Source organism: Poecile atricapillus, chromosome 1, assembly GCF_030490865.1.
Source record: "Poecile atricapillus isolate bPoeAtr1 chromosome 1, bPoeAtr1.hap1, whole genome shotgun sequence".
NCBI classification, from domain to species: Eukaryota; Metazoa; Chordata; class Aves; order Passeriformes; family Paridae; genus Poecile; species Poecile atricapillus.
Window position 1 is genome coordinate 70815365 of NC_081249.1, and position 25882 is coordinate 70841246.

General features: G+C 42.0%; 1 protein-coding gene across 3 annotated transcripts in view; it reads left to right on the plus strand.

The window, feature by feature from the left end:
• The first annotated feature begins 2457 nt into the window (after positions 1-2457).
• The window catches only part of SPATA13 (spermatogenesis associated 13), a 46195-nt gene continuing 22770 nt past the window's right edge, over positions 2458-25882 (plus strand). Inside the window, exons 1-4 of one of the 3 annotated variants that reach the window (XM_058847580.1) lie at positions 2458-2563; positions 4296-6092; positions 18866-19228; positions 22382-22526. In XM_058847580.1, coding sequence (XP_058703563.1) covers positions 4455-6092; positions 18866-19228; positions 22382-22526 — 2146 coding nt within the window. In that variant the 5' untranslated portion in view covers positions 2458-2563; positions 4296-4454. Of the gene's footprint in view, positions 2564-3959; positions 4019-4295; positions 6093-16695; positions 16904-18865; positions 19229-22381; positions 22527-25882 lie in introns of those variants that run through there. The other 2 variants (XM_058847589.1, XM_058847597.1) reach the window with 2 other exon arrangements.

A 25882-nucleotide genomic window follows, 5' to 3' on the forward strand; every position in this document is an offset into this window, starting at 1 on the left:
GTTCATCTGGAGGCAAAATATTAACCTGTAAATAACAGAGTATATAGCTCAGTCTTCCAGAAATACCCATGCAAGTGCTATGAATTGGTTTGCATTAGCAAGGATTCTTGGTGGCAAATGTTAACTGTACTCTCATTTTGCTTTTTTAGGACTGTAGAAAAACCTTAATATAGAAGCACTAATCTTCTGAAACTTTGGTTTGTAACTTGAGGAAACATTACAGCTTGTATGAAATTAAAAGGGGTTTAAGTTTATAGCTGGAAAAGAGGTTTGCCTTTTTTCTCATGGGAGTTTGATAAATTTGCATTATTTTACTACACCTTGGTGTGACGGCACCCAAATACTATATACATTTATCAGCCTTCAGAAAAAAAAATGAATTCAGATTAAGAAAAGATTTTGTTAATTATTGGTCTCCAGCACAGGAAGTTAATCCTGTTCTCAGACACACTCTTTAGTGTACTGCATCCAAGCTTCTCTGAATAGTACATACATGTGAAAGGGCTGACTGAATCAGTGAACCTGCAAGATTTTGAAGAGGGTTTTACCAGACTACTAGCAGAAAAGTAGGATGAACCAGTCTGAAAGATTAAAACTATTTACTATCAGAAACTTGATGAACATCTAATTGACTAGATACTTTTATATCTGTAACTGCAACTTTTTAGGTATTTTCTTCCTTAAATGTAGTGACATTTAAAAAATACAACATGCAATATAAATTCTTACCTTATTATCTAAAGTGAGTTTTAGTGTGGCTTTCCAAGGAAATGAAGTTTTTGTGAGCACTTTGTTAATCTGTCAATAACTTCTTTGATAATTTCTAGCTCTTCAAGCCTGTTTAATCCGTTGATGTACTTCAAATTCATTTAAAAGATATTTTCAGATCTCAGTTATCAGGATTTCTTGAGTTTCAGAAACACTGTTGGCTGGATAAAGGAAAGGACCAAATGAGCTCGATTCAGCTCAACAGTTTTCTCTGCTTTTTGTCAAGCTGGTTGATAGAAGACACCTGAGGAACTGAAGGTTCCTTTCTCTGAGCAGGCAGAAGTTGTGGATTAAAAAGTACATTCAAAGGGAGCGTGATGCATATTCCTGGGATATCTCTGGAAATGAACTTAAAGAACATAAGAACACAAATCCATTGGAACCCAGGGTTGAATAATGCTGTTAGAAGTTTTTAAATGACAAGCACAAATCCTTATAGATACCAGGGAGGCAATGAGACAAGTCTATAAGACCTGTTGAAAGTGACTTTTAACCTAACTTCTGACATGCTTCTTGTCCCATATAAATGAAATTTTCCTCATAATGTTGCCACTAAGGACCTTCTCTTCCCTGTTAATCAACTTCACTGAGTTCAGAAATGTCCCTTTCCCAAGGTCTGAAGCAGATACTTCTTGTCTGCACTGACACAAGAACTTCTCCAGGCAATCCCAAGCTAACACAGATCACCAGCCGTAGTCCATATGGACCCTCTCCATACAATGTCAGCATTTCCAGAAAGAATTTATTTCTCCTTTGCTTCCCATGCCCAGCACTGTAAAGCAACCACTTTCCCCCCTCATTTGAGTCATTATTCCAAACTCATTCCTTCCATGGGGTGTAGCAGAAAGCTGTGGCTGCAAGAGCAGGGCTGGTGGCAGGCTATACCTGCTGCTGCTGACTGCCGGAGAGTTCTGTGGTCACTCCCAGTTATTTGCTACCTCATTTGACCTGCATCCCTTAAGCCCATTTGTTTGCCTCATCCCCTAACTACACCTTGCCTTTGAGAGTGTGTCTGTACTGCTCTCCAGAGAAGTAATTACACTGCATGTGCAGTCACACCAGTCTCGGAGGAGAGGCAGTGGGGCTGATGGCCTTTGCTAGTTCTTTAAGGCATCTTCTCTGCCATGCAGTCTGTCTTGTTCCAATTTCTTTTTGTATCTTACCTGAGCTACAATTATAACTAATGTTGAAGTTATATCTACAGTTCCAGTCCAAGTGTAGAGATATTTTTCGGACAATAAACTTTCTGAGCGAGGAGACTACCAGCTCGTACAGGTCCTTGCCAGGAGTAATGACACAGGGCTTTAAGACACTGTCTCACAAAACTTTCCTTGTAGTATATGAACTCTGCTCAGATTGTGCATAAAATGTTGTTCCTGCTGTTAAGCCTGAGGAATACCAGCAAGCCAAAAAGTCGTCCAAGTTTTGGACGGAAAGGGAGCCTGGGAACCAAGCGTGAGTTTGGTCAATGGACCGTGCAAGCTGCACTCGTGAGCAAGGCATACGGACCTATGGACGGAGAGGCGGGGCACCATCGAGGGAACTTTTAAGGTCCTAAACACGGCCGTTCTTTCCTCTGGCGGAGGGAAGCAAGGCAGGCTCCTTCCAGGGAGCGGGAGCCCCGGCGGCAGTCCCTGTGGCGGCCGGCGCGGGGCCGGGAGCGGCGGGAGCAGCCGGGGGTGCGCGGGAGCCCCGCCCCGCTCCGCCCCGCCGGGCGCTGCTGCCATAGCGATGCGGGAGCGGGCAGCGGCCGGGACGCGCGGCGGCGGCGGTGGGGAGCCCCGGCTCTCCCCAGGTAAGGGCGCTGCTCCGGGGTCGCCTCCCGGGGAAGCTGTTGCGTGCTCCACGCTACCAGCTGGGTTTTTAATCTCGCCTCGCTGTGTTTGTTCTGCCGCCTGCCCCCCACCCCCGCTCCCCTTCTGCCCGCTCAGGTGGAGTTTCTCCCAGAGCCGCTTTCTGCGGCAGCTTCCCTGCGGAGAGCAGTGCCTTGCGGTCGTATTTCGTTCCGTGTTTTCTTTCCGCGCGGAAAGTTGCGAGCGGTACCTGGGCGCTTTTGTCCGGCCCGGTGCCGCTGCGGCGGGGCTCGGTCCGGCTCTGTCCTGCCCTGCGGCCCGGTAGCCTCCGCCGCGACCCCTCAATAGCGGGGATTAAAAACTGCGGCGGGGGATATTCCAGGCGTCTCGCTGAAGCGCAAGCAAATCCTTTTATCCGCGGAGGAGCAGAGGTTCGCAAAACTTTGCAAGTGCTTTCTCTCAGGAGGAAGCAGCCTGAAAGCCAGCGGGCACGGGCTCCGCAGCTGCCGCGTTTCACGTGGAGATGGGGACTGGCTCTGTGGGTCCCGCCGGGCGCCCCGGAGGTGTCCCCGCGATGGAGCCCCCGGAGGGCTCCTGCACCTTCTGCCGCTGCGCCTCCGACTCGCCCAAACCCCCCGGCCCCACTGCCCTCCGAAATCCAGCCGCCCTTGCCATGGGAAGGAGACAAAGAAGGGTCCGGGGCAGCCTCCTTCCCCAAAGCACAGCTGTACGCCTTTTCTCCTTGCTTCGGGGCGAGGGGGAAATCCCCCCATGACCCCGGACGACAGTGGCATCCCACTGCCCCTTGCTGAAAGAACCGTGCCACGAGCTTTGTTTTTAAGGTGCTAGCTTCAGCCTGCGCATCCCGGTGGTTTTCGGGGAATTGTTTACCATGGTGGGGAAAACGCCTGCCTGCCTGGCAAAGACCCCTGTGTGGGGCAGGAGACACATGGTCGGTGGTACCCCCACAGCCTTCCCAGGCACTGGAGTGTGATCTGGTCTGCTGGATCTCCCAGGCTCAGCGGAGGAGGAGGTCCCTTACACATGTTCCAAACACTCCAGTCACTTTCAGCTTTGAGTTTTCATCTTGCTGTCACCACAGCATAGGGTGGCTTCTGGGTGTACTGCTTTTAATTCTTGTTTTATTTTGTAGGGAAAAAGACTTTGCTGTGCACTTGATGTAATTTTTTAGGATTTTATGTGCCAGGGGACAGATAAGTCAGTGAAGTGTCACACAGTCTTCCAACAGAAAGCAAGTCTAGGAAAAATTATGCCTGTTTTCCTCTTCCTTGCCTCCTGTTTGAGAATTAGATATCATTTGATGAACATGCTTTAGATTAAAACCTCCCATGTGTCTTGGGGCTCAGTGCTGAGCACCTGAGGAGGAAGGCTGGATTGCTGTTGCTGGGAATTTCTTTCTCTGAAGTGCATGTGAGGATTGTATTTACCATTGTAAGGTAGGTGTGTTAGTCGTACTGAATTTATTAACTGATTAGCATTAGAGAAACAAGTACATATTGAAATTATTCTGGTCTCTTAAATTGCTAAATGAATGCAGTTATACTTTGAGTTACAAATGCCTCCTCTGCACCCCTGCAACACACTTCTGTTTGCCATAGAAGAACTCCATCCTTTTGTGTGTGTTTTTATTTCTTACAATGTAGCTGAAACTTCTTTTACTGGGGGACTTCGTAAGAAAGTTTCTTAATGGTGGCTTTTGTTTTCCTGATGCAGGCAGCACCGCCTGAGGAGCTCAGCTCACCCAGTCGATGTGAAGGCAAGGCAAGGCAAGGTGCAGCAGATGAAGGGGAGGCAGCGAGGTCAGCTGGTGGAGACAGCAGTGTTGCTTTGAGCTACTCCAGCCTTCACCTCCATGCCTACAGCATTGAGAGCATGACAACATTTCCAAATGGCTGTGGAAATGGCACCACCGTTACTTGTATAGTTATGGATAATAAAGAGCCCCAAAACCAAACTACCTGTGCCAGTCATAATGGGGGACACAGCACTAGCAACAGTCCTGAGGAGGAATTTCAAGAAGATAAACTCAGCCCTTCCAAAATCATGCGCTTTTTCACCACTCCTCGGAAACGGGCTAATTCCAGCTCTGACAGGCCTCGTTCTCTGGTTTTGATGGGCAACTCATCCACGTGGAATGCCTTTTCTTCTATCAGAAAGATGGGATCTTTCAAGAAGTTGAAATCTTCAGTTCAACAAGGAATTCAAGCAAGGGAATGCTCAGACATCTTAAATGAGAACAGCATAGGCAAACATGGTTCGAATGGAGCAATGGTGCGAGTTCAGACTAACAGGTATTCCTATTCAGGGCCTCTGCATGATTTCCAGAATGCAGTGGATGGTTTAGCTTCTGACTGCTCAGATGTGGAGGAGAGCGATGAGTCCTTCCTGCGGAACACTCACCGCTCACGCAGCATCAGGCGGGCTTACGGTGCTGGTCGCATAAACTTGCTGGACACAGATAAAGTTCAGAGTCACCACAACTCTGTTAGGCCAACATCACCTGTCACTGAAGAGCCAAAGATCTGTGAAATTTTTGTCAAAGACTCTGAAAACAACAGGATCATTTATTGGAGAAGCAGAAGTTCAGATAATTTGAACTTTCTGAAGAAAAGCTCATTCAAACGGAAGTCCACCTCAAACCTTGCTGATCTGAAGGTTGCAAATGAAAAGCAGATGCCAGTAAGGACTGTGAGTGTTGCCTCTGCTGACTCTGACAAAAGTGGTGGAAACCCTGAGAGGAGATCCAAGCGATGGAAGAGCCCCATCAGAGCAAAGGATTTTGACAGAGTTTTGAAATTTGTCAGTAATGTTACAGATGTTGCAAGGAAGAAGGATGGCCCCAAGAACACGTCTCCTTCTCCCAGTGAGCTGTCCCAGAGAACAAGGTCTAACAGCAGGCTGCATGATGACTACTCCCGCAGGGTTTCCAGCAGCACGGATCATGACAGGAAGAGATGCGCCTCCTCGGTATCCAGTCCCAACTCTTCCCTGCCAGGAACACCTTGCCTGCAGAGCCCTGTGATTGCTCAGGATAAAGAGGCTGAAATGAATGTAGCTGTCACTGAAGATAAAAGCCTCAGGACGTCATCAGGTATCCCAGACTCTGATAGCTTTTCACCTACTCTGAACGACATTAGTCCATTTCCCAATGAAGTCTTTTATTCGGACTCAGATGAACCGAAAGCTACCCAGCAGTGTACAGATGAAGCCGAAAACCTTCACCTTCCAGTCAGGCCAACGACTCCAAAGCCTCAAAGTCCAACTGCAGGGAAAGTCAAGTGCAGTATGAATTTCCAGTGTCCAAACCATCACAGCACATTGTCGCTGAGCTCATCGGAGAGCGAAGAGAGAGTTGAGGTACCGGGGCTGAAGTTGGGCAGGAATCCTGTTTGCTTCCAGGACTCAGTGCAAACTGTGTACTATGATGATGGAAATGAAGACAGTGGCATAAGCAGCCACTCTCAGCTGAGCCTAAATTTAGCCTCTGGTACTGAAGAGAAAAAGGAAGAGGTAAGAAAGAAAGCAAAATCCTTCAGAAGTGATGTATATTTCCTACTGGGTTTTGTCTTTATTAATGCAAAACAATGCAAACAATGCAAAGTAATGGCTGCTGCAGCTTGTTATTGCCAAAATATGCTGACAGCAATTATTTCCTTTAAATATTCTCTTTGGATGCTAATGTACAATTATTTTTTCTTTGCACATTAATATAAAAGGAAGTTTTGGCAGCAAAGCTATTCATGTGCGTTTTCAAGGGCAGCTCATTGCACCCTGCAGATACACCACCTTGTCATGTGGCCGTGTCAGATTTTACCAGCTTGAGCAGGGTCTGGCTGTGTTTCCTTCAAAACTGAAAGCTCTTTTTTAAAGAGTCCATGTGTTCTGAAGTAGTGTCAACTTTCTGTAAAACACTTGGCCTGTGGAAACCTTGCAGAACATGGTAATATTTGTAGAGCAGTGTGGCGTGAAAGACACAGTACAGAGGTTTAAGCATTCAGTTGTATCCAATGTTTTTGCTGTGCAGTGATGACCATACTGAGGGTAAACTGCTTGCTTATTAATTTGTTTGCCAACTGCAGACAGCAGTAGTTTGGATGCTGGGCTGAGTGTGTTGCTACTGTTTTGGTGAAGACACTGTTTTCACGGCACCTAATGGGTGATTTCATGCTCTCAGTGAATGGGTAGATAGATATATTGCAGCACTTCTGAGGTAAATTCACATGATAACACTATGCCCCCTCCTAAAACATGGTGTGAGTTGACACAGAGTTGTAATGATTTGGCATCTTTGGTGAAGAGCTGTCAGACATGCAGCTGTCTGAAGCAGTGAGGTTAGCTCAGCCCCAGCTCACTGGGGCAAAAATCCACCTGGATCTGTATAAATATGCATGTCATTCACAAAGTGGGTATATCTTTTAAGCCACCTCAGTTTGACTAAAGTATCTTAGACCTTAGGTATGAGATAGGCAATGCAATACTGCAGCTGCACAAGCTTCAGCCTTTCATGCTGTGAAGTTTTAAAATGTCTGTGAAGCTGTTCTTCTTTTAAAAGCTTGGCATAGTTTTTGCAAACTAACTGAAAATGGTTACAGAGCTTATCAGTATTGTCCTTCTGCTGGAGAAAGTCAATTTTGTTTACTGTTGCGTTTGCAGCAATGCAAAGGTTGAAAAAATAAACTCAGTGTGTATAAATGTCTGGGCTCAGAGGTTATTCCTCTTCTGGAGCCCTAGAACTGTTCCTACCATCCATATTTTCCAAAACTCTCACTTACATGCAAGGAGAAGCTTTCACACTGTGTGGATGGATGCCAGTTGTATTTCTCACGAATAAAATGGGAGGTGGAATTAATGCTACTCATCTACCATCTAGTGGTGAGCTGCCATCATGACCCAGATGAAATTAATCTGGTCCTTCCCTTTGGCTCCCAACAAACCAGTACAGTTTTTACATGAATGTGTGTACATCGGGTGGACAAAAGTTACTGCAGTTTTTAGTTTTAACACCACGTTCTGTTATTATCTAACATGCAATTTAAGCTTTCTCTTTATATTATAACATATTTTAGGGTAATTGTGAGTGTCTCTTAGTGCTTGCTTCAGTTGTCTAAAATACAGACAGCTCTGTGGCAGCTCTGGGTTTGTGTAGTGGGTATGCAGGCAATATGGGATGGATCTGTGCAAAAGATGGAGGAAGTGGTGCCCAGGGAATAGGCCCCTTGGCTGTAAGGTCTCACTCTGCTGTGAGCACTGCCTGGAGCCCTATGCTTTGTAAAAACAGCTGTGGCCACTCACATGGTGTAGCTGCATCCAGACAGACCCCTCTTCTGATGAAAAAAACAAGGTTTTTGGAGGTAGTAGCTCCAAACTAAAGCAGGAAGCAGGAGCTGTGCAGGACATGGTCTGCTTTTATCTTACTACACAAGGAGTATAAAGTCTGTTGTTTCTTTTTTCCATGCCTGTTTCTCATCTCATACACAACGCTAAAGCTGTGGCACTCAGAGTGACTGCAAAACAGGTAGAGTGGTATGGTTTCATCCTACCGTTTCTTTGGAGGATTTAATTTCCTGCTTTACAGCATGCTTCCCTCAGCATGGAGCTAGCTTGGCACCAAAGATACTTATGCCAGGTTATTTTTTAATTGGAGTTTATTCAGCCTGTAGGCACTTTTCTGAATGCCACATATTCACACAATGAGGTCACTGGGGTTTGAACTTTTGACTACAATTCATTTTTACCTTACACCTCCACATTACATTACTGTACTTGCCCAGCAGGTTGTTCTATGATGGCTGAGTGCTGAGTTCTCTCTCAGCAATCATTTGAGATGTAGTGTGGAGCCATGGACATCACACATTTTAAAAATTTTGTCTGAACCTTAAATACACTGTGTTGATGGACAACTGTGCACTGTTTCCATGTTTCATGGATCTGCCTTTCTGTTCGGATTTCATGTATAAGCCAGTATGTATTCTGGTACAGCCACTAAAGCTTGAAGATGTATTTTGGTACAAAGCTTAGAAGGCCCTAACCAGTCAGGCTGAAATAGGATCTCTTTCCAGGTCTGGCTGCCATAGCTGTAAGTAAGTGTAGTTTATTCCCTTACTCACTCATCTAGTAGATCAGTCAGCAAATGAAATCTGTGGAATTTGGAATCTCTGTATTTTCCCAAATATGGAAACTAAATATTTCTACTTATATTTCCCCACCAGTGTAAAGCTGATTTTGCAGTATTCATGCAAGGACATCTATTTGTTCATCAGAATTGATGTTTTGGGTTGTTTTTTTTTCTTTCATGATTGAGTCTTGAGGTCCTGTCACCTCTGTTACTTTGATGGTTTCACCAAAATGCAAGATTTGGACTGGAGCAGGGGAGATTTCTTGGTTTTTGTTCCTGACAGAGGTTGTTTCCCAGGGAAGAGCTAATTAAGTGCAGCCTAGATCCATGCCTCAGCACTTCCGAAGCTACAGAGGTGTGAGTCACCAAAACTCACCTGTGACATCCCATGCTTTGCCACTGTCTGCTTCATGCTACTGTCATTTATATTCAATATGTTGCTTTTAAATAGCATGAAGAGATTATTAGGTACAAGCTTGTACTTGTTTAGAGTGTTTCACATGGTCTTTGCTTTCATGAAGAAAGAGCCCCATGTCACTGGAATAATAATAAAAAAATTTAGTCTGCTTTGGACTGGTGTGTGTCAGCCACTGAGGCTGCCTGAACAAAACACTGTTCTGAATTTGTTACAAAAAAGTAAAAATCAAGTTATTTGACATTTCACCTAGTCTTTCACAATCTCATAGAGAATGGAATTTAGGTTGCCTTGCTGGCATCTGGCTTCACAGTACACCAGACTTTTTATTACTTGAGTACCTTATCTGCATGGCCATAAGTGAATGATAAATTACAGCGAAGAGGTAGCTCTGCTGTAATTATGGTTGAGTCACAGTTTATTTGCAGACAATATTTTAAATATTCTAAGACCTGTCTGTCAACTCATTTATGTTCATGCCATACAAAAGCTGCTGGTCCCAACTAGTCCATACCATAAAGTCCCCAGTGCTCAGCTGTTGGCAGAGTTGAACTGTTTTGTCCTGGACAGGTCTCTGGGCTCTGAATATTAAGCACACAGGGCTTAACTTGGAGGACAGCTTATAAAGATGAAGAGGAAGAAGAGCTTTATGGGTGGGATATAGAGGACTCAGATATTGCCTCGCTGTTTGTCTTTACTATTTCTAGCTTCAAAAAGTGTCCTCACAGTGAAGGACCAAGGGGTGGTAGCTGGATGTACTCATGTTCAATTGTCTGCAAGGAGCAAACAGCAGCCAGGATCTGAGGGTCATCATCTGTAGTGCCTGCCTCACGTTCCTGAGTGCTGTGGGGCTGGGCATGAGCACACCTGGGAGCTAGCTGCTTTCAGCTCTTTGAACCCTTCCTTTTGGATTTATTCACCTCTGGTTCATCCACGTGCACTTTAGAGTGTAGCTTAATCAACCTAAGGTGTTAATGTATAACTGTAAATGTGATAAACTGTGAAGGATAGTTAGATGAAGTAGTGGGGGGAATCTCTTAAACTGGGTTTACTCCTAATGGACTTGTAATTTGGAGTGAGGGCTCACCTCTCCAGGGGCATTCTGGTCTTGCCTGGGGGCAGAGCAGCAGAACCCCATCACAGGCTTTCAACAGCATCTTACAGAAAACTGAGGTTTCAGTTAGACCAGGGAACAGTGGATTTGCACTAAACTCTGAGCTGCTCTGCACAAGTCAGGATGCATTCACACAATGTCCCCACAGTCACTCAGTGAGTGACTTCCAGATGCATTTGCCCACAGCTAGACTAGAAACCACTGCATTGCTACAAACCTAAATTGCAGAATCCATTGCTGCAATAATGCAGCAAGGAGCCCTCAAATGGCAGAAGTATCTTCCTATCGCAGCAAAAACTTTCAGCAGCAGAGCTTTCATCCATTTGGTGCAGCCCATTATCATTTGTTGCTATATCCACTGCTAGGAAGAAGAAAAACCAGGCAGTCATGATGGTAGTCTGAATTCTGGATTGGGTTAAATTTTATACCAAGTAACTGCAGTTCTTAATAAAATTGGCCATTCCTGAAAACTGTAGGATAATAGAGGAGTTACTGTCATCCCTGCAGAAATGTTTTGGATGGTGACAGGGAGAGCTCAGGTGGACCTCACTGCAGTCAGCCTGGGGCAAGCTGCACCCTTTCTTTATTGCATTTGTGCACCTCTGCCTTTCCAGAGTCTCATATTTGACTCTGCTGTAGCTTTCCAGTGGCACCTCAGTAATACCCAGCTGTTGCTCACCCTGGGATCAGGAGTAATAAATAGTACCCCAGGAAGTGGAACATGGAACACCTCTGGCCATGTGATTTGGTTTCTTGCATTAAGTGTGGTGAGTTGTTGGCACTGAAAATCCATTTCAGTTCTAGGTGGTTGAGATACCCAAAGTGATACCGAGCCACCTGCATTTTACCTTTCTGGCATCTGGAGGCTGCTGTGTTGCTTGTGGCACCAGGATGCTGTGGCAGGCTGGAGACCAGCCGAGTGCTGGGGGAAGCGAGCACAGCAGCCGTGCCCCCACCTCATGCTCTAGGAAGTAATAGTTGGCAGAGGTAGAGTTGCCCAAGGCAGCTCCACCCCTCGCAGTCTGTGTTTGTGACTGCTGCTAGGACTTGGGGAGGAAATACGCAGCTTTGCTCTGGAAGGGTGGAGAGAGTGAGGAACCAGAGGACCTCATTTTGGAGAGACTCTGAATAAAGGCAGAGGCTTATGGCTTTTTATGTTTTGCTTTGCTAGCATAAAGTTCCATTTCCAACCTGTGGTTATCATCTGGCTTTTGAGATTTGCCAGTGGGTATTACGAAGATAGCCTGAAAGAAGTTTCTCATTTTGCCAAATAAAGGGAAGTTAAATTTTTGTTTTAGACCTGTTACTTGTTCTGGGGTGTTCTGAGAAAATACTTAGGGATTTATTTAGGAGTTATTAATGTGTGTACATCTAAAAGAAGCAGAGAATATTAATACCCCTTTAATATACACCACATACTTGCTATTCCAGTTCAGATACTAAAGGAAAGAAGGGACAGTATAAGAGCATCATTCAGCCATCCCCAAGTATCAAGTCACCAGAAAACTAGAGGAAATGGTTTTCTGGTTTTAGCACATTGGGATTTTTATATAAGTGATAAGATTATTTCTGCAAAGGAAGTACATTTCCCTGCAAACTCCTCCCCTCTGCCATTCAGAAATATGCTAGCTGATTTGGTTCTGGAAATGAATTAGAGGAGAGGAAAAAGGAAATCCTTGAAGCTGAGGAACAGATTTGAGGATCCTGAGATCCACTTGTTATTTCCAGTCCTGCCCTGTACATCTACATGGCTTAACTTTGTATCTGTTCCTTATCTGTGAAACATGCATATTACCAAGGTGAACTCGCTAATCTTGGTGAGGCATATTGCTGAGAGGGAAAGCTTTATGCTTTATCATTGATTGCAATAAGCAGGCTTTCAAGGATCAGGTTAAATGAAGCAAACCTGCATTAAAAGGCCTTAGAAAATATATGGCTAAATTTTCTTTGTATCTATATAGCCTGGTCTCTTAATGTGGTTTTATAGGTGTATTTGTTAGTCAGAACACCACAAATGCTTTGGGATCCCAAGAGGAGAATTATATAAACTTTTTTTCCCAATTTTTAAAAATTCTAAAATGAGTGTTTTACTACAGCAGTTTGTATTGCTAATGGGGGTTGCTTTTGCTGTGTCACAGGGCACAGTAATATATTTTTTCTTTACTAAAATGCATAGTATTTCCTGTGTCTATTCTGTGAGCTTATACTGGTGTAGTGCAGTGGTATTGCTTTAGGGAGTCCCCCTCAGAAGCAACACTTTGCAAATTTTTAAACTGTGGCTCCAGACAAATTCTGGGGGAGGGGGGCAGGGGGTCGCCAAAGTGGAAGATAAAAGGCAGGTTTTCCTCCAAGCAGCTAAAACTTAGTTTAAATGTTGGCCAGGGTTGTATTTGATTGTTTCTGCTTTGCCTGTCTATATAGGTGTAATTTAAGCATGTGCTTTTTGCAGTTGTTTCATGGATTGTATTTTGCTGTCTTGCAGGCCACTGCTCAAATTGCCCTTGGTATTCTAGGGATAGATAATCAATGCATTTATGTGGGGTCTTCTCAAAGGCTTATTAAAAAGAAAAGATGTTAGTGGCAGAGGGATGTAAAGAAAAAGAATATAGTGCAATTTGCATTTAATTAGAAAGGAAGACATGGAAATTTTCTTGAGTTGGACTGGTTTAATAATTCCAGTTTGCTTGTGATTGAAGATGCAATTACTTAAAATGTGCTTTCTTTTACAGCAAAAGCAGTCATTTCCATGGTAGCTATTGCTGTGGAATCACTGTTGGATCAACAGGGGTCACTGGGCTCTCTTAACAATTCAGAATAATTTTATAAAATCTAGAAATTGAATAAATGAATGGCAGTAAATGAATTTTCTGCAGGATGCTTTATTTATCCAGAGTTTCATAATCTCTGTGTCTGTTGCAACAGTTTGCAAAAAAAAAAAAAGTATTGATCATGTCCATGAAACATAAAACAAGCTTTTGACCTCATTTAGTATTCATAAATGGACTTCAACTAATGCTCTCCCAACTGCTATTTATCAACAAAAAAAAGTGCAGCAGTTAGCTTTTATCATGTACCTGGGTGGAGACATGTCCAGACTTTTACTGTGTTAAGTCAAGGTGGTAAAAAATTTATAGCTACTAGGTCACAATCCCGTGGCCCTTTTTATGTTTGGTGGCTTGTGTAAACTGAAAAGCCAATTCTAATATTACTGCTGAGTTCATAAGATTTGGCAGCTTCTGTCTTATGCAGAAATAATAGCTGTTTCATAGTCACCAATTATAATATATAGCTGTCATTGCTAGTGTAAGAAATTTGTACATTTTTATATAGACCCCTAAATATATGCAGAAATGTATATTCTTGATCAAAATACAAAGATACCTGCATGACCTAGTGCAAATATTGTGATAGTTTCAAGCCTTGTAATTTACAGAACACGACTGACTGCCCATCAAAACTTTTCACTGAGAATATGTAGTAATTGTGTTCCAAAACTTCTCAGCCTACTCAGGTTTTCCTTTTAACTCAGTCAGAATCATCATCTGTTTAATTTATCACACATTTTAATAAATTGCACTTGGAAATTAATATGTATTTTTGTATAGGTATTGTTAGATTTTGATTATTTGTTTTCTCTGGGTTAGAAGGAGGCAGCAGTAGTTAGCAAAATTACATTTCAGCCAGGCAGCTCAAACATACAGAGATAACAGAACAAGCAGTATTGCAACTTACTGTGTAGCTAAGGAAAATAAACAATTCCCCCACCCACCCCCCCCCCCAAAAAAAAAAAAAAAAAAGGCAGAAAAATGAGAAGTAGAGTCAGGATTCTGTTTTTCCTGGAGAAGTAGAAGGAAGGCTGGGAGTCTTTGTCCAAGAGGTCCCTACTTGTGACTTCCCAGAAGATTACCAGGTAGGCAAAACGTTTCAGGAGAGAAGTGTCCCCTTATACCTTTGTATTTGTCTGTAAGTGAATGTTATAGAACATTATTGCATTTGGAGCATAAAGATAAAATTTTAAAAATCCAAATAGTAAACAGTAGGGGTTGAAATGCAGATTAGTGGAGATCAGGGAGCCTCAGTAATGTACACAGTCATCAAGACCTTTATAAAGTGGGGATTTGTATTGGCCAAACACATAGACCAAAAATAATAATAATAATAATAATAATAAAAAAAATCACCCAGGGCTTGTTTTAACTTTGCTATGATGGTGTCAGCCCTCAAAAGTGTCCCAACAGCAGGAAGCTGACCAGCAGCAGGTTCTGTTGGGTCAGACTTCTAGTGTGGTCTTTCTTTGCAGTAGGGAATGGGGTCAGGTATAGAGGATGAATGGTTATTCATGGTTTGTGTATCTGCATCAGTGAAAGTCCTGCCATGCAATTTCAGGTACTGGCAATTTCTTTGCCATATCACTGATAAAAGTTGCATCCACATAAGCAATATTTTATCACTACTCTACAAATCAGATCTTGTGCTCTTTGGGCAGCACTTCCTCTGAAATCAGTTCTGAGTGCTGAATTTATCAAAGGTACACAATGGTCTGAGTAATAGTTGGAGAACTGGGCTCTAAAGGCTAAGCTAAGATTTCAGTGATTAAACACTTTATGCTGATGTTGCTTACCTTGGTTATTAATGAGTACAGAGAATGCCAATAGCAGTCATGTGCCATTAAATGGAGCAGGGTTGTACCAGTGCCAAGTTGAGCTGAGCGAGATCATGATCAAGTCCTTGAAGTTGCTGTACATGGATTGGGAAATCAGTCTGGGCCCAGGCATGGGAGGGGTTTGATCTGGCTGGGCACAGACTCTGTGGTGTAGTTGTTTACCTGGGAGCAGCCTGGGAGAGCCCCCACTGTAGCCTGTTGGGTGTGGTCAGGGGGTCCTGGGGAAGACAGCATTGACAGCACCTGGATGTGGCACCTGGGGTTGAACCCAACTAAAAATAGCTGTCAAGTGAAGTGAGGAGCAGCTGTCAAATACCTCATGGTGAAGCTGCACATTTCTGGAGCAGGAAGTGGGGACCAGCAGGGTTGCCCACAGCATTGGGGAACATGGTTGTAGCTCCATCTAAACCTACCTGAAATCCTGCTTGACACCTGGTTCCTGCTTGTAGTGCTGCCTGGATGGTCACTCGGTAGGCTTGGCCAATGCCCTTGTTAAGGGGTCCAGCTTGATTCCTGGAACATAAAAGACCCAGCACTGGAGATGTCCTGACAGGCTTCCCTTTGTCCCCAGGGGCTGCTTCTGGATGGCCCAGGCCTCCCATAGGTCCTGTGTCATACCTGCATGATGTGTGGCACGTAGAGTTATCTTAGATTCCTTTGAACATTTGAAATGGCCCTGGGTGCTTATGTTCAGGCAATGAAATTTCATCCTAGATTTCTCCTGGCTATGATGACAGCTTTATTATCTAGTTAATGTACAGACAGCTCCATTGCAGAATTGAAATTTAAATGTGGGAATCTGCAGCTAAGAGTGACATATTGGAAGGGAACAATAGCAAATATAAGTGTAACCTGGATTGAAGTAAATGTTCATTTTAAATGGTTGTATTTATAGATACACTGCTGTCAGGAAAGCAGTTGAAATACAATGATTTAACGAATTTGCTATCGTAGGAATTTAGTTATCCAGATAAAATTAATTCATTTGCATCAGCACAAACGAGCAGAGCTGTTTGCATTTGCACTCAGAAGAAACCTATCTGAGGATACAGCCTAAAAGGCAAGACTAATAATCTTGATTGCTAGTATTGTGATCATGTGCTGTTGCTAGTCTAGCAGGTGTGAATTTCAGAAAATCCAATGTGGATTAATCTTATATCTTAACTTCTCAGAAATCTCAAAATGCTTTGAAAATTTTGACCAGCATTTACAATGAATGAGCCAGTGCATGAGATTTTGATTTTCATCCTACATGAAGTGCCAGGTATATCTCTACACATCTGTAGATGTTCCCAGTAATAATTGTATAACATCAACCTGCTTTCACTTATGCAAGATTCGTTAGGAGAAGGTAATTTGAGGTCAGCAGTGGTGCACCAGTATAAAGCCAGTCACAGGTGGAATACAATTGTTTCCTCAGAATTTTTTTCTTGATATCAAGAGTCACACTTATGCTTAAGTGACTGCAGTACTGGAGCCTATGAGTGGTGTACTGGATATTTTTTTTCTTGCTAGTAAGTGGTCACTTGATCAGGTCCTGCTTGAGAAGGCCACTTAGAGGGATGTGAGGTTATCAGTTCAGTTTCCCCTGGTTTTTGCAGTGACAGGATTATGTTTTCTCTTTTAGTATTATTCAGTGCAGTTTATAGATCTAAGACTAAAGACACACATCCTTCAGCATTGTTTGTTGTACAGCAGAGATTAATCTGGCTGTCATTTGGATCAGTACTGTAGGTGGAGTCCTGCAGAATGAATGTAGTCCTCTGCAAATGTTATTGCTCAAGATAAGGGTGTAAGCAGCAGATTATGAGATGACGTGTGACGTGTCCTTCCCTCAGTCTAAAAGTACAGGATCATGGTATGAACTTTGCCTGGCTGGTTATGCAGAGAGAGTGCTCACATTTCTAGCTCTTATGGACAAGACTTTGCGAAAAAAAACCATAAAATGACTCTCATGAGCTCCTTTCTCAGTCACTGCATATGTGGAGACCCTTTACCTGTGTCTGATTCTGAGGTAAGAACCTTATTTAACCTGTGGCTCTGCTGCTCAGACTTGGAGGGGTTGTGCTTAAGGGACAGCTTTGCTGAAGCTGTGTTAATGCACCAGCCGGGCAGTGGCTCCTCTGCTTAATTAAATGCACTGTTAAAACTGGTCCTGAACACAAATCTATAGAGAACCTGAAGTTCTTGCTTGAGTGACAGGTGTCATGCCATAGAAACCAATTTTTTTTTAAGTACTCTAATTTAGAACAAGTTTCATGCTACAAGTGAAATAATTGAATGTAAAACAATGTGTGATGTTGATACTTTTTTTCATAATTGCAGTAATCATGTTAAAATATTGACTGTTTAGTAACTCTGCTCATTGGCTGAAGTGCTTTCATACCATGTAATTAATCTTAAACTGTCTTTCAAACAAAAAGCAACATCTGCCCCCACTGTATCATGTGACTTAAAAAAGATTCATTGGATTTGTAGTGGCCTGACTGAAAATGGCAGGTGGACAAGTGGGTGACAGAAGATAAATCCTCTGTCACAGACATCTTTGTAAAAGGCTGCTTCTGGGCTGGATCTTTGCTTTGCTTATGCAATATCTGGAACGCCTTCATCTGGTCTGGAACAGCTGAACAAAATATAGTTAGACAAAATTATGCTTTTCTCTTTACTAGCTTTCTCTCTTTCTTTTCTATTTTTATAAAGGAGCTGGGAAAAGCCAGATAAATAAATCAGAAATTTGAGGGAAAAGTGAATATAAATTTTTGTGTGCAGATTTTTTTTCTGAAAAATTGCAAGAATTTTTATAGGAAAAAATTACAACAGTATTACTTTAAATGCATTGAAATGCTTAAAAATGTTCCCTCTACCAACCAAGTATTTCAGCTGAGGTTATTTTATTTACAAACTTGTAATACCACTGCAGTTGTGATACTTAAAGGCATTAACCTCAAAGAGCCAGATGTACTTTTTAATAAGAACAACATGCTCATTTTCCAAGCTTCCTATCTAAACCCATCATTTTTTCCTGTGTTTGTGCCATAATATATCTCTGATATAATCTGTATGACTTTAACCTCCCAGAGCATATGGGAAGAGAGCTTCTCCCTTCCAAACTGGATGAGCTTGCTCACCTAATTCACTCCTGGCTGCAGAATCTCTTGATCTGACCAAGTGGGACTGTGCGAGTGAATGGTAGGAGGGAGTGTGACTGCCCAGCCTGGTATTAGCTTACAGTTACATGGATCTGCAAGCGGTCAAACTGCAGCCTTGCTGTCCATTTTCATCACTGAACAGAGGTGAAACAGTGAAGTATCATAGAATGGGTTAGCTTGGAAGGGACCTTAAATATCATCCAGTCCCGGCCCACTAGCCATGGACAGGGACACCTTTCAATAGACCAGGTTCCTCAGATCCCAATCCAACCTGGCCTTGAACATCCACTGTTTCCCTGGGCAACCTGTTCTGGTGCCTCACCACCCTCATGGTCAAGAATGTCTTCATAATATGTAATCTAAACCTACCTTCTTTCAGTTTAAAATTGTTGCCCCTTGTCCTATTGTCACAAGTCTTGGTAAAAAGTAAAAAAACACAGTTGAGTTATTTTTACTGGTGTCACCCGTAATATCCAACTTGTGCATAGAAACAAGTCCTGTTAGCACAAAGCTATCTTTCCAAGATACTGTTCCTTGAAATCAGTGTTTGTGATAGGAACTGCTGAGGTAATAGGCAAATTTTTAGTATTATCAGTCTTGTCTGCCAAAGAGGTACTGATTGTTGGGTGTTTACCTTATTCATCACAAGCATTGTGATGTCTCTGCTTTGCGAAGTTATTTCTTCCTGAATTGTCAATTGCATTTGTTGTATTTATGGTAACTCCTTCTGTTTAGACATGTTAAGTTGATCTGCCATATGACAAACTCGCAAATCATTAACTGTCAGAAAATTCCATGGCTTATTTGACTTGTTCACATTTAAAAAGGTTGTTTCTGATGACCACTGGAAGAGGTCCACGTCCCAGGATGAAGAAAAGGCAGACTCACAAAAGGTCACACCCAGGAAATGGGGCTCTGGAAAAAGATCCCGGCCCAGACCTCTCTCAGACTATGGCCAAATGTCGATCCGAAGTTTCTCTATACCAGAAGATGCAGTTGCAGTGGAGTCTCAGAAGACAGACTGCACAGATGGAGAAAATCAGCCAGGACTGGCATCTGTTGGTTCTGTGATCCAAAGCAGTACTGTAGGCTACCACAGAGGGCGAAAAAGAAGACCCATCTCTGTAATAGGTGGGGTCAATTTCTATGGAGACGATCAAGTAGAAGAGAGAGAAAATCTGCTGACACAAGTAAGATAAAAAGATGTGCTCTGCAAACTGCAAAAGACCCTCTCACTTCCTTATCTCTGTCTTCAGCCTAGAAAATAGAATGGATGCTTCCTTCTCTTCCTTCCCTTTTGTCAAGCTGACGTCATGTACTTAGAATACTGCTTTCCTGGTCACTAATTACTTTCTCTTCTTGCTAAAAATACAGCATGGAACAAACCTGATACTGACTTTGGGATAATCTTTTCTGTATTATAAATTAATCTGATTTCTTTCTTGGCATGGTCATTATGTCTCGTGTTGGTCTATAAGGACTTATTTGTGTGTAAAACAGATGTGTGTTTAGTCTCCTTATAGGGTGTTGGGCCTGAGGAACAGAGTACTACAATCAAACACAATGATAACACATTATCATTGATCATTTCAAATTATCTGAAAGCAGGCCTGTTCAAAAACTGTAGCATTAAAAGTGGTGTTCAAATTCTTGGCTTTGGCATAGCAAAGATACTTAAAACTAATGAAGACATTGCTTGAGAAAATTGGTAATAAGCTGGGAAATAAATGAAATTAAGAATTTAAGAAAACTGACAACATGAACACAATGTCTGTCCATGTACTACTAAGTCAATCAGATGAAATAAAGCTAGAAAACCTATAAACAAGCAGTGTGTACTTGAGTAGTACCTATATTTACCATCTCTGTTGGCTAAAGTAAAAGAGTGAGAAATTAAAAACTTCTGAAAGCTAAAAATTGCTCCTTTCTCCCTGGAGGTATTGCTGAGCAAGTACAATGTGTAGAGGAACTTAGTGTTGTGCTGGTAATCATGGCCTCATCTTGCACTTGGTTGCAGAGCTTCAGGCTCACAGGCTTTTGTAAGACTGCACTCATCAGGTATTTTCTACTTTCCTGGAAAGCTGGAGGACTTCTGCCTAAAGCAATTGTCAAGCTGATATAGTAACAGAGAAAAGAATTAGTATTTGCATCCTCAAAAAAATTTATTCTGGTGGTTATTAGTGCAGTTTGACTTCTGTTAGTCTTTCTCAAGCCAATTCATCTCCTGCTGAGAAGTTTAGTGATAGTAAAGTGCTGAAACAATGGCAGGATTTTCAGTTTCCTGTGAAAAACATTTTGTAACATGAACACTGTGTATTACATACTTTTTCTTTATAAGTCCCTGCTGAAAAAATGCATCTTGATGCAAAACTCCAGCTGAAGCCAATAAGCCTTTTACCCAGGCAGACCTTTGTTTCAAATCATATGTAATTAAGATGTTTTAAAATTCTGTCTCTTAACTTGGAAGGAGGAAAAAAAAAAAAAAAAAGAAGAGGAAAATTGTTACAAATTCTAGCCCATCTCACTCAAGAATAATAGATGGATTTCAAGGGATAGTAAGTACTGGTAACTTGCTGTACTGTATAAGGTATTAAACACTCTTCAGGCCCTTCATTTAGTGCTGAAACCAAATTGCTCTCTTTTCAAACTTTGTTCGCATCATTTTAATAGTGAAGGAACATGCATCAAGGAAGCTATTTGAGTTGACTCTTTCCATCCTCCAGTGCTGCCATGAGGGCTTGGCTGGGGTTAAATTAGCACATTGCTGGATCACTGTGGTCAAGACCAAAACTGTGGAGCATTCCTAACAAGGGCACATTATTAAACCAAATTATGGCCTTCCCAGGACTACCACGGAGTAAAAGCACATCCATGTCTGTCCAGGGAAAGGATCAGGATTGAAGCCTTATAAGAAAATTTTAGTTGCCCAGAAATAAATAGCCTCTTTTGCTTACTCAGCCAGTTGTTTGCATACAGTAATTGCTGTCACATCTATTAGCTAAACAAATCAGACTTTTTGTGGTGAAGGATCCTGATATACTGATCAGGCACTTAGGAAATGAGGTTTTAAGATGAATTTTTCAATGAATCAGTTCTGTACACACTGAGGTTTTTGGCAGTCATAATAAAAAGTAAACTTTCAGCTGGAATGTGAAAAAGGATTCATTAGGGAGGCATATATGCGCTAGAAGTACTTTATGTGAGGGGCTGTCAAAGACTGCATTTCACACTGGTGAGGTTTTTTTTTTTAAAGCTTTGAAAACCCATGGGAATATTTAAAAAGTACAAAGCTAATTCCCTCTATGCTGTTTTTTGTTTTGGTCTGATGGCTTAGGTGTGAGAAAACATTTCCAAACAATACTGTCATGGGTTTTGTAACAGAGTGTCAAGAGATAGTTCATTAAAAAACCACCCCTCATTAAAAAACCACCCTGATGTTTCAGATTACTTGATTGAAGAACAGTAGCGACTGAACAATAAGATCTAAAGACAAGTTTCTCTGAAGTTCATGTGCTGAAGCCTGACTATTTAGTGTTGAATGCTTATGAAAGATCAATCAGCCTGGCTAATGTGGAGTTGTTCAGGGACAACATAAAAATCAGACTCAATTTGCAAATAAAACGGGTAGGTTTTCCAATTATAATTCAACAAATGAATGATTAATCCAAAAGAAATGGCTTTGAGAAAAAGTTGCAATAAACTTAGTATTACCTCTTTCTTACAAGACTCCTGGGAACTCAAAACAGAGCATCATTTAGACAATTATTATTGTCTTGTTTTTTTTACCGACAAGCAATATATTTAACTGGTGAAAGCAGAAACCCACTGCCTCTGCAGAAAACCTGTTCCAGTTTGACCTTCCTTCAGTTGAAAGCTATTCCCCCTTGTCCTATGACTACATGCCATTGTAAAAAGTCCCTGTCCAGCTTTCTTGTAGTTCCCCTTGAGAACAGAAAGGCCATCGTGAGGTCTCCCTGGAGCCTTCTTCTCTAGGCTGAACAGCCCCAGCTCTCTCAGTGTAATCTTCATAGAAGAGGTGCTCCAGCCTTCTGATTGTCTTCAAAAAATAGTATTACAAGATGAAAATTACAGAGCGTGTCTGACCACAACAGAAGGTTCAGGAGTTTTTAATGTAACAAAGAATTGTAAGGTAATAAAACTTGTTCTGTGATGTTGGTGGACATGGTATGCAGTGTTTAGGCAATGCCACTTCAACATAGGGGATTTTACTGCCCGTGTAATTACCTGGACTATCTGGAGAAACCTTACTTCATACCTGAGCTTTGCTCAGTTGCACTTTCCCATAGCTTTACTAATACTGGATTTTCCTGTTTCCTTGGTAGCCTGTGACACGGCCACCCGTTCCAGCACACAAGGTGCCCCCGTACAAGGCTGTTTCAGCCAGGTTCCGGCCACTCACCTTCTCACAAAGTACCCCCATCGGCCTGGACCGGGTGGGACGGAGGCGGCAGATGAGAACATCTAATGGTAAGATGAGTATTTTTAACTTTGTAGATCAGAAAGCCACACCCCAGGCTAAGCAAGAATTAGAATATAACATGGAGGATAAAAGGGTGCAAATCAACTCAGTGACAAAGTAATACCCAGCAAAGTTGCTTTGTTTTGTGAGTTTCATACTAGTAGCTGCTGTTCTCATGTAAAACTTCTTTTTTTCACATCTAGTCTTTGACATTGCTATGGTTTATTTTTCTGTACCACTTACAAACCTGTATTCTTCACTCTCTCACTCATATGATTGTCTAAAGTTGATAGATTATGAAGGAAGTAAGTTCTAATATGCTTGAGTTCATACCTGAACCCTAGCCACACCACACATGTATTTTTAATTTTCTGTTTGCCATGCATTCAGCTTTACTTTGATAGGCAAGCCTTAAATAATTAAGGCTTACTGGTGAGTGTAGCCTAACTAGAACTCTGGTACATGAGGGACAGGCTTTTGGAAAAATTGCCTTTTTGGAAGCATTGCACTTTTAATAGGCTCACTGATGTATCCTACATAATTTTTCTGTAATTGTTTACTCTTAGCATGCAATGCTATCTGTATTTAATAGAAGTTGTTTATTAACTAGTCTAGTAGTAGTGGAACCTTTTCTCACAGGTGGGACCAGAAGAACCTGGGTTAACACCATTTGTGTTCCTTCAGACACTGCCAAAAGTTAGAAATAAAAGCAAAATTCTCACTTCATATCTTTCACTGTTAATAGTGAACAAAGCACTGTTGAGAACCTTCACCTTGAACCTTCTGAATCAAGGCTTCCCATGACTGAAGTGGGAAACTTAACAAATAGCATTTTCAATGTTTATGAAAATTACATGTATGTTTACAAGTCAGTAACTTGGCTTCTATGGTTCTTAACTAAGCTCTAGCTGCAATGACATCCAAATTCTGCCAAAAATGTTTTAACTACAAATTAGTTTATGTAAGGACATGTTAAGATTGAATACTCCTGTTTTGAATAGAACATGACAGTTTTTTTCAGGAGGTGCTCTTCAAGAAGCAGACTTGGGAATTTCTAACTATGGCAATAAGAGGGACTTACTCCCTGAGATGAGCTCAGCTGATTGGAGCATCCAGTTGATAATGCCTAGGCTGTGGGTTTGAGCCCCATATGGGCCATTCACTTAAGGGTTGGACTTGATCTTCGTGGGTCCCTTCCAACTCAGAATATTCTGGAATTCTGAGATAAATTATTGTGCTGGTTTAGACAGCTTGTTTAGGGAACTAAACTCCAAATAAGCCACTACCTTTCCCCCTGCCCCTTCCAGTAATGAAGGGACAATAAGGAGAAATGATGAGATTACAAAATACTAAAATTGCAATGACAACAGCGATTTTAGTGTTAATAGCAAAAAGTATGCAAAAAGAGGGTGCTCTACCCACAAAAAAGGGCATTTACCACTGTGAAAAAAACCCCAGCACTTCCTGAAGACAGTGCCTGCTGTCGTTTTCACACAAAGGCAATGTAGTTACTGTTCCTGCATCTGGGCCACATGGTATTTGGGACATAAAGGAAGTATGTCAAGGAGAGCTTTGACTGCTTAATGTTCTCCCCTACCCCAGCTGGAAAACAGCAAAGAGTAGGACAAGCAAACCCCTCAGAAGACTGATCATCGCGTTGTGCCACTTCACCACCTCAGACCGCTCTGCTTTGCTGGTTCGATTCTCCACAGCTGCCTCTGGCACCGATGCCGCTCCAGTTGGGCTCTTCTGGAGTTTAGACTCTGTGTAGCTCAGCTGGGCTTGGCTCTGTGCCACTTTGTCACTATTTTGCTTTTTCTGAGTGGCATCTCAGATTCATCGTCGCTGTCCGTCAGCACCGTGTCTTAAAACAGTGCCCTGAAGAAATGGGAAAGGGACTGACAGTGGTGGAGAGGGGCTGGGTCCACTTGGCTGATCCCAATACCTTCTCCCTGAAGAGATCCAGCAAGATGGCAAACTTTGGTTTCCAGTGCCTGGCTACTTCTGCCAAAACCATGCCCCCAGTGATGATGTGGGTGGTTTGGAATAAACAGTGCTGAAAGCTTCACAACTTCTCTCTAACCAAGGCGGTCATATACACTCCATTTGTATTTTCCTTTTAATTTATATTGTGGTAAAAGACTGGGAACTACTTTAAAACCTGCATCTGCAGTGTGTTGTGCTGCATGCTCCTTAGTACACTTAATGAGTTCAGATCAGGCACTGAGGTAAATTAGACATAGAATGCTGTGACTCTTGCTGAGGTTATACAAGTGGTGTCAGTCCTTGATTCCAGAAGGACCGCTCACAGAATAACAGGTCTGCCATAACATAGTTTGTGAAAAAAAGAGGCTCTTTTTTTATCACAGAGTAGGAATTAGTTTTTCTATTTTTTTTTTCTATTTTTAGTTATCCTTTCCAATTCATATTTGTAAGCCACATGAAATAGTATTAGTTACCTAGACAACTTCCTGAGAGCAATATCTCCCCAGGTGTTTAGGTTTTGAATAACTGGTCTCCTAAAGTTAAGCATCAGGATGACAAATACAGAAACCAAAATTTCTGCCACTTTTAAGAACAATGAAGTGAAAGCAACCTTGATTATGTTAGATGTGACTTTTATGAGACTTTACAATAACCATAGAAGTGGAGCAGGAAAAGTTTCTGAAATCAAAACTCTGAAGGCAAGTGGGGAGGGTCTTCATCATGGACTTCACTTTGCAAGCAGTTGCAAAGATCTTTTAAGTAGCTCCAGAAGAAAATATTAAAGTGACTAGTGTCACACATTCTGATCTCTTTCCTTTTTTCTCTTAAATCACAAGGCACTTCCTTGTCTTTGAACATGTGGGAGTTTTTTGTTTGCTCATGCACAGTGAAATTTGATAGCACAAAAGCCCTTTATTGTAGAAAGTAATTCTAACCCCAAGCACAGAAAACCAATGGTATCTTTAGTTACTTGCTAAAAGCTAAGACATTACATGCTTTCTTCTTATAGCAATGGCAGATAAAAGTGGAGATGTAAATTTTTAGAAAAACAGAGGTTACAAGACAGTGAATCATCATCTGTAGGAAGCAGAGCAAGAATCATACAACACAAGGGAAACTGCCCTTGTGGTTTACATTGCCACTCTTGCACTTGAAGGGTTACAAGTTTAAAATTATATTAAATAGGTTGCCTATTTGTCACTGCAGAGGAATTTTTATACTCATCGTAAAAACGAATCCATCTTTTTTTGCATATATTTGTGTGGGACTAGAATGTGACCTGTGTGGAGCACAGCTCAGGAATGACTTAGGAGAGTGGTTGGTTTTCTTAAAGAGAGAGCTCATGAGTGGAATCAGATGTTCAGTGTCTGCACGAATG